At 37.4% G+C, this 16828-nt stretch overlaps 1 protein-coding gene across 1 annotated transcript; it reads left to right on the plus strand.

Annotated features, from left to right (window-relative positions):
- The first annotated feature begins 13954 nt into the window (after window positions 1-13954).
- LOC142856940 (olfactory receptor 7E24-like) lies at window positions 13955-16199 on the plus strand. The gene is made up of 2 exons (XM_075984568.1): window positions 13955-13983; window positions 15257-16199. Exons 1-2 carry the CDS (start codon window positions 13955-13957, stop codon window positions 16197-16199), a joined length of 972 nt encoding a protein of 323 aa, XP_075840683.1.
- The last annotated feature ends 629 nt before the right edge of the window (window positions 16200-16828 follow it).

Raw genomic sequence — 16828 nt, forward strand, 5'->3', positions numbered from 1 at the left:
TTATGATGAAGAGACACCATAACCATGCTAATACATATAAAAATAAAGTGTTTATTTGGAACTTGCTTACAGTCCATTGTCATAAAGGGGAGACCATGGCAGTACAGAGATAGGCATAGTTCTGGAGAAGCATCTGAGTACGTTAAATCCAGACCTCAAGTCATCAGGAAGATAGAGACATTGAGGTTGGATTGAGCTTTGGTGGCACAGGCTTTTAATTCCATCACTTGGGAGGAAGAGGCAGGCAGGACTCTGTGAGTTTGAGGCCAGCCTACAAGAGCTAGTTCCAGGACAGGCTCCAAAGCTGAAACCCTATCTTGAGCCCTCCCCCCCCCCCAAAAAAAAAGAAGAGAGAAAAACAGAAGTCAACCCTCAGTGACATATTTCTTCCAAAAAGTCCACACTTACTCTAAGAACACATCTTTTAATCTTTTCAAACAGTGTTGCTCTTCACTCTGAGTATATCGGGGCCACTGTCACACCAACCACCAACAGTTACAGTGTTGCTCTTCACTCTGAGTATATCGGGGCCACTCTCACACCAACCACCAACAGTTACAGTGTTGCTCTTCACTCTGAGTATATCGGGGCCACTCTCACACCAACCACCAACAGTTACAGTCCACAGATTTGTGCAATGGTCATGGCCATTCCTTGTGATGTAGCTGGCTAGCACAAGGTATATTGCATGTGTTTTTCCTTTTGTGCATATTCGGCAGGGGGCTTTCTGTTAGTTTTGATTTCTTTGGGCATGTTTTGTCTTATTCTTTTTCGTTTACTTGCTGTTACTTACATTTATACTTTATTTTGTTTAAGAGACCTAAGAAAAAGCATGATTTGATGAATAGATAGGTGAGGAGATTTGGGGAGCCATTTACAGAGGGGAAAATGCAATCAAAATGTATTTTTTTGGACAAAAAGATTTAATAAAAAGTAAAATTGGAAATCATATATCTCTAATTGGGTATGTATAAGCATATAAATATTAAATGAATTTGTACTTTCTTGGCTGATAACATTTAGCAAGATACACAGACAATCTTACAAGAACTTTAGTATCAGGCATGAGAAACTTTTCTCCAAGTATTCTCATTTGTCAGGGTAACCCCTAAAACTCTAAAACCATAAAAGCTATGGACACTCAAACTGTTGCCTCCCAGAAACTGAAGATGTACCCTTTTGTTGAAGAGACCACATACTTCAGATATCATGGAAGTACTGAGATGGAATTGACTTGGAAGCCTCCTCCCTGAGAACTTGATCTCAGAGTATTTGAAAGTGCTAAAATCTGAAAAGAGAAAAGTAATTCTAATTTTATACCGTTCTGTAAAAATTAACCACCATAAAGACTATCTTGAAAAGATATATTCAAAGGTGTATGTATTTGGGGTAACCAACACCTACTTAATTGAGCTTAAGGCATTCAACAAAAGAGAAATTATGTTTGTTAACATAAACCTGGCCAAGTACTTCCGACCAGTGATGTCTTATACCCTAAAGAATAGCCAATTATTTCTATTTTGTGAACCAGCATAATTCTGGAATCCTATCTTTAGATCCCCAGATAAGCATAGTTCTGGCCAACGATGGAGTATGGGAAAAGCCAGATTTTGCATGAGGCTGGCACAAAGGAAGGGATAGTTGTGGAAGCCTTTTATATGAAAATTCAATCGCAAACTAATTGAAGGGTTGTTAGAATACATTAGAATCAACTTACACATATAAAGTTGTGCTGCACTTGCCCCTGTGAAATGTTCCCATGTGACTCTTTTTGTGTGTGTGTTTGGTGGCAGCATTAACACCATGGGTTTGCAGAGTGACTGCCTGGAGCACCACTAACCAGAAACATTTTAACTCTTCCAACTGAAAATGTGTGCTCACCAAAAGTAAATATCTACCAATCCATGTTGCAGAAAGATGGTCACTCCTATATCTTGTCTGTGAAGAGCAACCATAGTTTAAGTCTTCAATGCTCACAATTTTAAATGTGATGTGTTTGGTTCCTATTCATAAACTGTAAATCAATGGTGTTCAACCTGTTAGCCTCCACCTTAAGAAAACATGTATTTCCAATGATCTTAGGAACTGAGACACCACCCTGTAGCCTAATTATAGCAAAACTTTTAAGCATTGTAGATGGAAAAAACAAGATATTCATGCCAAAACCAGATTTAAACAATACCTATTTATATACCCAGCCCTACATTAAGTATTTACTACTTCTGACTTGAATTCATTCCTAGAGAAGACTGAATCTTCATCTCTCAGCATCCATTGATTGCCTGTAGTTCTCCATCTAGTAGTGTGGACATGTGAGATTTACCCCATCTTTTTCCTTCTGGTGGTGGTACTCTCTAGTCCATATTTAGGTGACCAACTTGTTAAGATATCACAGGTATAGCTTCACTGTTATAGAGGAGACACTGTCTCTCAGTAGGTATCCTATTACTCCCTATCTTTCTGGTCTTACTGTCTTTTAGCCCCTTTACAAGATTTTTTTTATGCCCTGGGACAAGGATCATATTGTGTGTGTGTGTGTGTGTGTGTGTGTGTGTGTGTGTGTGTGTGTGTGTATTTGGGTTGGTAATCCATATGTTTCTCAAAAATCACCAAATTGGATGTTTCTTCTATGGTCTCAGTGTATTAAAAAAGAAACTTTATCTAAGTTTGTCTTGGGATCCACCTTGTTATTTAGTTTCTCTAGGATCATGTACTATAGGCTCAACATCATTTGTTTATGGCTAGTATCCATTTATGAATGAGTACATACCATATTCATCCTTTTGGGTTGGGGTTACCTCACTCAGGATGGTGTTTTCTAATTCCACCCATTTGCATGCAGAATTCAAGTTGCCATTGTTTTTACCACAGAGTAGTACTCTAATCTGTAGATGTGCCACATTTTCTTTATCTATTCTTCGGTTGAAGAACATTTAGGCTGTTTCCAGTTTCTGGCTATTACAAATAATGCTGTTATGAACACAGTTGAACAAATATCTTAGCAGTATGATTGAGCACCTTTTGGGTATATTCCCAAGAGTGGTATTGCTGGATCCTGAAGTAGTAGATTCCCAATTTTCTGAGAAACTGCCATACTGATCTCCAAAGTGGTTCTATAAGTTTGCATCCCCCCCAACAATGGATGAGTGTTTCCTTTACTCCACATCCTCTCCAGCATAAGCTATCATTGGTGTTTTTGATCATAGCCATTTTGACTGGTGTAAGATGGTATCTCAGAGTTGTTTTGATTTGCATTTCCCTGATGGTTAAGGATGTTGAACATTTCCTTAAGTGTCTTTTGGCCATTTGAGATTCTTCTGTTTAGAATTCTCTGTTTAAGTTCTGTACCCCATTTTTAATTGGGTTATCTAGAATTTTGATGTCTAATTTCTTGAGTTCTTTATATATTTTTGAGATCAGCCCTCTGATGTGGGGTTGGTGAAAATCTTTTCCCATTTAGTAGGTTGCCTTTTTGTCTTATTGACTGAGTCCTTTGCTTTACAGAAGCTTCTCAGTTTCAGGAGGTCCCATTTATTTACTGTTGCTCTCAGTATCTGTGCTGCTGGGGTTATATGTAGGAAGTGGTCTCCTATGCCCATGCATTGAAGGCTACTTCCCCCTTTCTCTTCTATCAGGTTAAGTGTGGTCAGATTTATATTGAGGTCTTTAACCCATTTGGACTTGAGTTTTGTGCATGGTGATAGATATGGATCTATTTTCATTCTTCTACAGGTTGACATCCAGTTATACCAGCACCATTTGTTGAGGATACTTTCTTTTTTCCACTGTATAATTTTAGCTTTTTTGTCAGACTTCAGGTATTCATAGGTGTGTGGATTAATATCCTGGTTTTCAATTTAATTCCATTGGTCAACCTCTCTGTTTTTATGCCAATACCAAGCTATTTTCATTACTGTAGCTCTGTAATAGAGCTTGATGTCAGGGATGGTGATGCCTCCAGAAGTTCCTTTGTTGTACAGGATTGTTTTGGCTATCCTGGATGTTTTGTTTTTCCATATGAATCTTAAACAGCATATCTAAATTCATTGAAAGAGAAAGCAAAATTTTGTTAGTGGGTTGCAAGGGTTGGTAAGGAGTAGCACCATTTCCATTTCCACTCATTTATTTCTCTACAAATGAACACTGCCTGTGAGATAAACAGTATGATTTATTCAGCAATGACAAAGAGAATATAGAGTTCTGTTGATCCCTGACCCAATATCCCATGCAATCACAATCTAGATGTGTGATGGTTTGAAATAAAATGGCCCCCAATAAAAGTGGAACTATTAGGAGGTATGGCTTTGTTAGAGTAAGTATAGCCTTATTGAAGGAAGTGTGCCAATATGGGAATGGGCTTTGTGGTCTCCCATACTCAAGCTATACCCAGTTCCTGTGGATCGAGATATAAAACTCTAGTTCCTCCTAGCACCTTGTCCACCATGTTGTTAACCTGTCCCACCATGATGATAATGAAATAAACTTCTGATAGAGTAAGCCACCACAATTAAATGTTTTCCTTTATAAGAGTTGCTGTAGTCTTAGAGTCTCTTCACTGTAATGATATTTTGTTTGTATTTTTAATAAATAAAGCTAATCTAAAGATCAGAGTTCAAAGTTAAGTCACTTGAAGCCATGAAGTTGTGGCACATACCTTTCTTTAATCCCATGCTTGGGAGTCCCACACCTTTAACTCCAGTACTAGACAGGTGGAGACAGGAGCAATATGGCTGGTTAGAGAGATGAATATAAAGGGGACAAGGCAGGAGGGAACTCAGTGGAGTATGGAGTCTGAGGTTTGGTGGAGACACAGTGTTGTCTAGGTAGTCTGAGGTTTGCCCCTTCAGTCTGAGCATGGCGAGAGGTTTTACTGATACTTTGATGTCTATATCTTTATATGACTTTTTATTATTTGTGCTGCATCTGGCACTGCTGGGATTAAAGGCGTGTGCTACCTCTGCCTGGCCGGCCTCAAACTCACCGAGATCCGCCTGCCCTTGCCTCCCAAGTGCTGGTATCAAAAGTGTGCGCCACCACTGCCTGGCCAAGTCACTTTGTATCAGACCAAATCTGCCGCTGTGGCAGCTTTTGTTGCAAAACCGCAGGTACTTGAGCTTCTGCTAATTCAGGCAGTGGGGTTCCGCTGCAAAACTTAGCCGAGGCAGGCAGAATGGGCCTGTGTGGCCGAGTATGTCTCGGACTCGGCACTGGGGTGAGAGTCACGAACTAAAAAACAGCACCCGGGAGGGTGCTGTGTTAGCTAGCGGGCTACTCGCTTGAGTCGGGGGCAAAATAGCCCCACGTTGGGCGCCAAAATGTAGCAGCGTAACCGAATGCAGACAGATTGTAACAATATATATAGCTTTAATGTAGAAATAGACTTACAGAACCACCGTTCCAGCGGAGACCAGGAAAGCAGAAGCAACAGCTGGGAGCACGCTCGCCAAATTTATAGGCAGACATTAGCCCGAGGCGAACACGCCCCCCAAGGGGCGGGACTTATCCCTACATGTCACCCAACATTTAGGGTATGATTTCATGAAAAAGCCATTTGCCTGTGACTTACAGCCACTGGGATAGGCCGAAGCTACATGTGACCAGATTAACCACCCTAATGGCTACGATTTTCTTTTTCTCTCCTGGCAGGCTAGCCCTGAACCCCTTCTCTAGCTGCTGCCAAACTTAGTAACTGCTTTGAAATCCAGTCAGGCTTTTGTCTTTCTATGCAGGAACAATAAGCCTTACTTCACCATTGTCAGCAGATTTGGTAAGAAAATTGGAAATTCTTACAGGGAGAGATTAGTTAAAAGAGAGGTTTTTTTCCATATATTAAAAAATGGGAAACACCATTAACAATGGAGAGATTGAGGTCTCTGTATGATAACACCCTGACTAATCTGAAAATAGGGTGTTTATATGAGAAGATAGCTAATTTAGAGTACATTTGTGTAATGTCAAATTTTAAGCATTATCAGATTTATCATTTTTGTTTTATTACTAAAAATGTTGGTTAATCTGAGTGCTAAGATATACCTTTTAGAAAAACTTAATAAAATAGACCATAGAGATATTCAAATCCAGATAGAGGGATTTAATGGAGAACCAAATTCAGCATTACATTATAAGAATAGAGAGGGACAGTGTAAAGTTTTCAAACAACAAACCTTAATGCCATGGGATAGTGCTCTTATACCCTGTAAATATTTGTTATTCATATTGGTTTAATAAAACACTGGTTAGCCAGTAGACAGGCAAGAAGTATATGCTGGGCTATAAGAGTAGGAGAATTCTGGGAAGAGGAAAGGCTCAGGCTGTGGTTACCAGTCAGAAGCAGAGGAAGCAATATGAGATTGCCTCGATGATAAAAGATAACACATCATGTGATTAAACATAGACAAGTATTATGGATTAGTTTAAGTTGTAAATGTTAGTTAATAACAAACTGGAGCCAATAGGCCAAACAGTTTATAATTAATACAATCCTCTATGTGTTTCTGAACAGTTGTTGGACTGGGTGGGACAGAAGCTCCATCTGCAAACAACACCAACGTGAGGCATCCACATAAAACCTGCTTGAGCTTCCTCCCAAGGACAGTGCAGGGAGGCACCTAGCTGACTGAACCGTTTTTTGTTCTGCCTTTTGCCTGTAATTAGCATATATGCTGGCTGAGAAATTTAAACTTGGGGCTGTTTGGTATTGACCTTCAGTCCTCCCAGTCTATCCTATGTTTCTGTCTTCATTTCTCTTAATCTGCCATTTCCTATAACCTCAAGCCCCCTGCCAGGTACCCCTTGCTGGTCCCTGTTGGAGTGGGCTCCAACACCATATTTCATCCAATGTGGCCACTTCATTCATGGGTTGATTCAGGTATGTGATAGATGGCTAGGGAATGAGGTTGACTGCTGCTCACACAACTAATCATGTGATCTCCTAGATTGTTGTAATCCTTTGCTGAGGTTATCTTTAATGACTGTGTATATGTGAAATAATTCTCTTTGTGCCCTTTGTGGTTTTGAAGAGATGTATCTTATTCTTCTTCCTCAAAGATTTATCTTGTAAGTGTGTGGGACACAAAACACTGTAGCAGGAGTAAGGATAATGGCCACTGGATCATGTTTTCAGGAATTCTTTAGGCTGGAACATCACACACACACACACATGCACACACTTGAACACACACACAGTCACTTCTTTTTAGCAGTGAAAATCTGTTATACATACCACATTTAACTTTATGTTTTCAAGGGTCACAAAACTCAAATCCTGAGAGACTGCAGAGATCCCTTGTGGCCTATTTCGAAGAGTTCTGCTTCTGTGAAAGCCTAATTGCAAGTAAAGAGATATTTCTCAAAGGCAAACTATTTGAAAGAGTGTGATCGGGAACTGATTAAAAATTAGAAGCCTTTTTGCTATAATTCTCACATGGGAATCTGTCAAAGGCTCCAAGCAGCATACATATATTTCAATGGAACCGTGAATACTTTTGGTATGCTAAATAATATGTCATAGTAGTCAAGATCTCACAAAGAATAATTTTAGCCTTGGAAAGATCATTCTTCTAGACTTGACCCCACTCATAATTTGGTGGTTACTTAAGAAGATGAACATCACCAGCAAACACTTAAACAAGTTAACCAAAATAAGAGAATGAAGATTCAGATTAATAAACTTTAAAATGAAAGAGTAACTATTAAAGTGATGCCAATCAAATTTAGAAAATCATGTGGCATATCATAAAAACTATACTACAAAATTGGAAAATGTAAAAGACTGTGGCCCATTCTTTACTGAAACAGAAAATAGGAAAACATCTAAAACTATATGGAACCCCAACAGACTCACAGCAGTCAAAGCAATATAGTAGAAAAAGAACCCTGCTGGTGTTATCATCATTTCAAAATATGCTTCACTGCCATAATAACAGGTATGTCACCATACTTTCTCAAAACAGATGTGAAACAATAGAATAAAACGAGCTATAAGACAAAGTACACTCAAAAACAACCACCTGAATTGTAATGAAGACACTATGAGTAAATTGTGGAGAAAAGACATCATCTTAAACATATGGTACAAGGAATTTTGATTTCCATAGGTGGATTAATAATACTTGGACCTTATCAATCTTCCTGCCCAAAACTGTACTAGAAATGAATCAAAAACATTCCCCTTCAGACCTATTACCAATACCTGCCTCAGTTTCCCTAACCAGTCAGGAGGCAAGCTTTTAAAATAGGCTGCTTTAACACCTCCATACCTTCAATCAGATCCTATAAGCTACAACTTTCACTCTGCCCCCAAATTCTCCTATCCCCCATGACCTCAGAGGAACTTTGAAACACAGACTGCAAATACACAGAGGACCAAAAGTGACCACCCTACTCTCTAGACCCTCCATACTGTAGCCAGTAAGCAGGCAAGCTTCCTGCAGATAGGTTGCTCCAACCCTCCCCTCCATCCCATCAATCAGAGCCTGAAAGCTATAAGTCCCTCTCTACTCCCAAACCCTCCTATCCCATGCAACCTCAGAGGAATTATGTAACACAGGCTGCAACTACACAAAGAGGACCAAGAGGTGAGTGGCCACCCACCTGGTGGAGCAACCAACTTTCTTTGCTGCCCATACCATGGCAAAACCCTGGGTCCCTTCCCCACCTGCTTTAGATTTTCTAGCCAGCTGGCAGGCAAGCTTGAAGTAGGTAGGCTGATACTACACCCCCACCCTATGTATTTTACCCTGTAAGCTGTAAGTCCCACTCAGCTTCCCAATTCACCTATTCCCTGCAACCTCAGAGGAGCTCTGAAACACAGGGTGCAGCTACACAGAGAGGACCAAGAGAATGAACCACAAGAACAGATTAAGAGAGCGGACCAAGAGAGTGGGTCAAGAGGCTTCAGTGGCTCCCTGAGACACAGACAGCAACAGTACAGAGCAGAACAAGAACAGTTCCAAAAGACAGTCAGCCACTGTAAGGATTGGACCAAGAGGCAAAGACACTGCAGGCACCAATTGGAGAAAGAGATGGGTAGGAGCCAATGTAAGCATTTATCCAACAACTTAAAAAGCAACATATTAACAACACCAGAACTCAGGAGTCATACAACAGCAAGACTTGATCATACTAATCCAGAAGAAGCAGAAGACAATGGTTTTAAATGTAACTTTATGAGGATGATGGAGACATGAAAAGAAGAAATGAAAAATTCCCTTAAAGAAATGGTGGAAAAGAAAAAATTGGAACAAATCAATACTCTCTCAAAGAAAACCAAGAAAAACACACACACACAAAATCAAGCAGGTGAAAAAAAATCAAGCAGGTGAAGAAAACAGTTCATATAGTTCAAGATATGAAGACTGAAACAGAGGCAATAAAGAAAGCACAAACCAAGGGAATTCTGAATACGGAAAATCTGGGTAACTGAACAGAAACTGCAGAGGCAAGCAAAATCAAGAGAATACAAGACATGGAAGAGAGAATCTCAGGTGTTGAAGATACTATAGAGGAAATAGATTCATTGGTCAAAGAAAACATTAAATTCAAAAAATTCTTAACAAAAGCATCCAGGAAATCGGAGACACCATGAAAAGACCAAACCTAAGAATACTAGGGATAGAAGAGAAGAATTATACTCAGAGGCATGGAAAATATATTCAACAAAATCATAGAAGAAAACTTTTCCAACCTAAAGAAAGATATCCCTATGAAGGTACAAGAAGCTTACAGGACACCAAATAGACTGGACTGAAAATAAAGTCCCCTCACCATATAGTAATAAAAATGAAAACCATGAAGAATAAAGAACAATATTAAGATAGGAAAAAGACCAATAACATATAAAGGCAAACATATCAGAATTACACCTGGCTTCTCAATGGAAACCATAAAAGCCAGAAGGTCCTGGACAGGTGTGCTGCAGACACTAAGAGACCAAGGATGCAAGCCCAGACTCCTATACTCAGCAAAACTTTCAATCATCATCAATGGAGAAAACAAGATATTCTATGACAAAACCAGATTTCAACAATACCTATCTACAAATCCAGTCCTACAGGAAGTACTAGAAGGATAACTCCAACCCAAGGAAGCTAACGGTACTCACAAAAACACAGGCAACAGCTGGGCGGTGGTGGTGCACGCCTTTAATCCCAGCACTTGGGAGGCAGAGGCAGGCGGATCTCTGTGAGTTCGAGACCAGCTTGGTCTTCAAGAGTTAGTTCCAGGACAGGCTCCAAAAAAAACCACGGAGAAACCCTGTCTCGAACAAAAACAAACAAACAAACAAACAAACAAAACAAAGCAAAACACAGGCAACATATAACCTTACACCAGCAAAACCCACAAAAGAAAAACACACAAACACTACCTCTAAAAAAATAACAGGAATTAACAACCACTGGTCATTAATATCTCTTAATATCAATGGACTCATCTCACCTATGAAAAGACACAGGCTAAGAGAATAGATACAAAAAGCAAGATCCATCTCTCTGCTGTATGCAAGAAACACACCTCAACCTCAAATACAGACATTACCTTGGAGTAAATGGTTGGGAAGAGATTTTCCAATCAAATGGTCCTAAGAAACAAGCAGGTATAGCTATCCTAGTATCTAACAAAATAGATTTCAAACTTAAAATCTGAAGAGACAGAGAAGAACACTTTATACTCATAACAGGAACAATCCATCAAGATGAAATCTCAATCTTGAACATCTATGCCCCCAATACAAGAGCACCCACATATGTAAATGAAACATTACTAAAACTTAAATTGTAAATCAAACCCCACACACTATTAGTAAGAGACTTCAACTTCCCATTCTCTCCAATGGACAGGTCAACCAGACAGAAATTTAACAGAGAAATAAACGAACTAACAGATGTCATGACTCAAATGAACTTAAAAGACATCTATAGAACATTCCACCCAAACCCAAAAGATTATACCTTCTTCTTAGCACCTCATGGAACCTTCTCTAAAATTGAGCACATACTCAGTAACAAAACAAACATCCACAGATACAAAAAATTTTTAATAACTCCCTGTATCCTATCGGATCATCATAGTTTAAAATTAGAATTTAACAACAATACTAGTTGCAGAAAGACTACAAACTTATGAAAATTGAATAGTGCTCAGCTGAACTACTCCTGGGTCAAGAAAGAAATAAATTAAAGACTTCCTAGAATCCAATGAAAATGAAGGCACAACGTACCCAAACCTATGGGACACTATAAAAGCAGTGCTAAATGGAAGGTTCATAGCACTAAGTGCCTGCATAAAGAAAGTGAGAAAATTTCACACTAGCAACTTAACAGCACACCTGGAAACTCTAGAATCAAAAGAAGCAGACTCATCCAGGAGGAGTAGAAAACTGGAAATAACCAAGTTGAGGGCTGAAATCAATAAAACAGAAACAAAGAAAACAATACAAAGAATCAATGAAACAGCTGGTTCTTTGAGAAAATGAACAAGATAGACAAACACTTATCCAAACTAATCAAAAGGGAAAGAGAGAACATCTAAATTAAAAAATCAGAACTGAAAAGAGGGACACGAACACAGACATTGAGGAAATCCAGAGAATCAATATGTCATGTTACAACATCCTGTACTCCACAAGACTGGAAAATGTAAAAGAAATGCACAATTTTCTTGATTAGGTACCACTTACCAAAATTAAACCAAGACCAAGTGAACAATTTGAATAGACCTATAATCTGCAAGAAAATGAAAGCAGTCATCAAAAGCCTCCCAACCAAAAATGCCTAGGGTCAAATGGTTTCAGTGCAGAATTCTACCAGAACTTCAAAGAAGAGCTAATACCTACACTCCTCAAATTTTCCACATAATAGAAACAGAAGAAACATTGCCAAACTCTATTTATAAGGATGCAGTTACCCTGATACTGAAACCACACAAAGACTCAACCAAGAAAGAGAATTATAGCCCAATCTCACTCATGAATATAGATACAAAAATACTCAAAAAATGCTGGCAAACTGAATCCAAGAACACATCAAAAAAGTCATCCACCATGATCAAGTTGATCATGCTTGGATCAAGTTGGAAGATGCTTAAGAAAATGTTCAACATCCTTAGCCTTCAGCGAGGGAAATGCAAATCAAAACAACTCTAAGGTACCATCTTACACCAATCAGAATGGCTAAGGTAAAAAACACCAATGATAGCTTATGCTGGAGAGAATGTGGAGTAAGGAGACCACTCCTCCATTGCTGGTGGGAATGCAAAATTGTACAACCACTCTGGAAATTAGTATGATGGTTTCTTAGAAAATTGGGAATCAACCTATCTCAGGACCCAGCAATATCATTCTTGGACATATACCCCAAAGGATGCTCAATCGTACTATAAGGACATCTGTTAACTATGTCCATGGCAACATGTTTTAAATAGCCAAAACCTGGAAACAACCTTGATTCCCCTCAACTGAAGAATGGATAGAGAAAATGTGGTATGTTTACACAATGTAGTACTAATCAGTGATTAAAAAAAACAATTACCTGAGCTAATAGGAGCTCACTAACTTGAGCCAGATAGGGAAAGAATCAGCATGGAACCAAACTGGACCCTCTGAATGTGGGTGACAGTTGCATGCCTGAGGCACACTGTGCAGCCAAGTGGCACCAGTATTTATCCTTACTGCTTGTACTGGATTTTTGGGAACCTATTCTCTTTGGATGGATACCTTGCTCAGCCTAGATATGGTTGGTAGGTAGGGCCTTGACCTTCCCCAAAGCAATATGCCTCACCCTCTCTAAGGAGTGAATGGGGGGTGATGTGGCAGGAAGATGTAGAAAAGGGGAGGAAGGGAGGGAGTAGGAACTCAGATTGGTATGTAAAATGAAAAAAAGATAATTTGTTTTCTTTTTTAAAAATAAAATAGACATGTTACTAATAAACCACTAAAGTTAAGAGCACTCTTCAGCTTAGAAGGACACAGACTTTCTGAATAAGATGTGGTAGTAGAAATAATAAAATCAACTGACAAGAAATATTTCATGAACTGACGAGTGTTCTGTGAATATACCTAGGTTAAGTTCTATCACATTTTTCTAAAATAGCATAATGACTTCTTTCATGGGCATATTGCTAATGTTTCTGTTGGCTCTGTCAATCTACAGTCTAAGGAATAAGACTGTTACAGGCACCTCAAAGAGACTTCTCTGAAAGATTGTCTACTGAGCACCCCTAACACTCATTATGACTACTCTTAGAAAACCTAACATCTATATTAATAAATCAGGCATTTAATCACAAATTACTTTAGTCATTTTATGTTTTTTATTATTTTTTAGTTTAGGAAAATGATAAATAAAAATAAACTATTTCTTTTTATTTTAATTCAATGAACATTATAGATCAGGTTAATTTCATTGTACTGTCAACATAATCATTTTCATGGAGGTATGTACTTATAATGATTTAGTAAGGTAGAGTTTTGCAGCATATGAATATACAATAAGATGCAAGTGAGCAACAAACTGATCTTTGAAAGTGCATGCAATTAAAAGATATCAGTTATATTCAGAAATGTTTTTTTGGACAAAGAAAGAGACAAGACCATTGATTTTCTTTCTTTTTTTTCTGGAGTTACTATTAGGAAGTCTTTGGGGACTGACTTATCATAGACCAATTTGTCTAATATTGTCCTCTGAGCATTGAGACTTTAATTATATATATATATATATATATATATATATATATATATATATATATATATATATATATTAGTCAATATTTGGGTTGGTTTACATTCTGTTTTGTGTCAAATATTACATTCACAATTGTGTCATTTTCTCACTTTATATTTCTCATTAAGTTCAACATCTGATTATTGAATTTCTTTCAATACTGAAGTCCAAGTTTGGCTTCAGTATTATTTGGGCACCTCTGCAAGAAAGTGTCTGTGGGTTTGCACTTCATGGACATGGCTCGGCAGAGAAACAGTATAAGGCAGTAAGTGCAAATATTACCATTAAGTTTGCTGGGTTCTTGGAAAAACTATTTTGTCATCGCAAAATCAAACAATTATTTGGGCAGTGGGGTAAGAGAAAACAAATATGAAAAATAGCAGTCATGAGAATTTTGAATTTTATGGACTTTTATGTCTGTTATTTTACTCAATATATATTCTTTTCATTCATACTATAAAGACTATTGCTTAAGATTTTAATTTCAATGTATTAATTATTTAATAATTGAAAAGTATAGTATGCTTTCTCAGTCAATGCTGTTGCATGAACATGTACATTTGATAAAATAATGTGGAAATCACATAGGATCTTTACTAGAAAATTTATGTCATACACATCCAAACACATAGATAAAATCTCTCATGAATCATACAAATAATATAAAATAATATATTAACTGATAGAGATATATAATTCAGTTTATGCCTGCTTTTCACATTGTCTACATAATATTATTCCTAACTGATAACTTAAATATCATTATGAATTCATTTTAGCGTAAAAACTACTATTTTACTCATATCCCTTAAAACTAGAAATCAGAAAATGGAAGATAAAATACTTAGAAAATATTGGATTTGTATCCATTTAGTTTCATAAAGGACTATGAACTTTAATTTAGTGTTTAATTCTAGTACTGAAATCACGGAAACTTGAAACACCCTGTGTAATTAAATAGATGACATGTTTGACTATTTTATTGATTATTTTCTTTTTGCTTTATTCTTTCCTTTTTGTTTTGAATAATACAGAAAAAGGGATCATTGTAGCAGCTGCATAGAAACAAACATTTTTAGGTTGCAAGTGCTTAAATTCCAAATATTTAAACTTAAAGTGTATATAGACAAGGACACCGGGAGATTTTTAATTTACTTTTTGTTTTTTCTTTGAAAAACCTGTATGTGTACAGGATGTTTTCTTGTAATAGCCACTCTTTACTCCCCTTGGAATTTCCATTAGTATACCACCAACACATCTCTCTCTAACTTCATGTCCTCTTCTTTTAAATAACCTTCCAAGTCTAATTAGTTGTTCCTAAGAAAACTTCAGTGTGGTCCCATCTACACTTATCAAATATCAAGCAAAAGAGTGTCTGAGAAAGGAATATCAATATGAATTCAAGATTAATCTCATTAATTTCCGCACTCTTAACAGAGCAAGATAAAAGTAAATACAGACAATGTAATTACTGTGATTATTGAATTCAACTCAAAATTTGTCTAACTTTTCTTATATAAATATTTCCTTTTGACAAGATGTCCAGAGAATATAGAGACACAAAATTTGATGTTCATCTCTGAATTCTATCTCATGGAACTCACGGATAACCCAGAACTGGAGCCCATTCTCTTTGGTCTGTTTCTGTCCATGTATCTTATTGCTGTGCTTGGGAACCTGATCATTGTCCTGGCTGTCAGCAATGACCCTCAGCTACACACACCCATGTACTTCTTTATCTGCAACCTGTCCCTGGCTGATATTGGATTTATTTCTACCACAGTCCCGAAGGTGATGGTGAACATTAAGATGCATAGAAGAAGCATATCCTATGTGGCATGCCTAACACAGATGTCTGCATTTGCCATTTTTGGTTGTGTGGATGACATGCTTCTGGCTGTGATGGCTTATGACAGGTTCATAGCCATTTGTCATCCTCTTCATTACCCAATCATTATAACCCCCAAGCACTGTGTCTTACTGGTTTTGAGTTCATTTTTGGTTAGCATTCTGGATTTCCAGCTGCACAATTTGGTTATTATGCAACTTCCATACCTCAAGGATGTGGAAATTGCTAATTTCTTTTGTGATCCTTCTAAACTCCTTAATATGACCTGTTATAATTATTTTATCAATGACATTGTTGAGTACTTTACTGGTGCTGTATTTGGATTTTTTCCAATCCTGGGGATCCTTTACTCTTACTATAAAATTGTGTTATCTGTTCTTAAAATTTCATCTTCAGAGGCAAAGTTTAAAGCTTTTTCTACGTGTGTATCTCATCTGTCAGTAGTTTGCCTGTTTTATGGAACAGGCCTGGGAGTATATCTTAGTTCAACATTGTCATCTTCTCATAGAAAGGATTTAATCGCTGAAGTGATGTGCACAGTGGTTACACCCACACTCAATCCATTCATCTACAGCCTTAGGAACAAGGATAGTAAAGGCGCCTTGAGGAGGCTTCACTTGAGAACAAATTAATCTTATTTTCTATTCCAGAATTTCAAGGTTACATTTCAATACTTTACAGTGTACAAATATAGTTCTGGCTTTATTTCTTGCATTACCTGTCTTGAAGGATTTTATTTCTTCTTTAATATATCCTCCTTGGATTTGGTATGTATTTATGAATCCTATTTTCTTCAGAAGTACCATTATTAAATGTAGAGTTTCTAGGTATTTACTATTTTAAGCTATTATCTGTCAAATGAGATATTTATTTATATTTAAAATTCACAATGGCTGTACAAGTTTATATGATTTTTAATTAAAATTTTCAACTAATATAACTTTAATAATATTTATCTTTATTTACGTATGTGTATCTGTACCTGTATACAACGTAAGTGTAAAGGCCCACAGAGGCATCACTGGGGTGCCGGAAGAGGGTATTAGATCTTTTTTTGACTCAGTTTTATGGTACCTTGTGTGCATGAGAGGAATTGAACTTGGGTCCTCTGAACAAGCTGCAAATGCACTTAATGACTATGATATTTTAATAGCCCCACTGATAATTTTTATATAGGCTATGAATTTGGAGTTAATCAATTATCCTCAAGTTTAAATTTCATTTGAATTATCAGGGAACCATTAGAACACTGATGAATACG

This window comes from Microtus pennsylvanicus, chromosome 9 (assembly GCF_037038515.1).
Source record: "Microtus pennsylvanicus isolate mMicPen1 chromosome 9, mMicPen1.hap1, whole genome shotgun sequence".
In the NCBI taxonomy this organism is placed as follows: Eukaryota; Metazoa; Chordata; class Mammalia; order Rodentia; family Cricetidae; genus Microtus; species Microtus pennsylvanicus.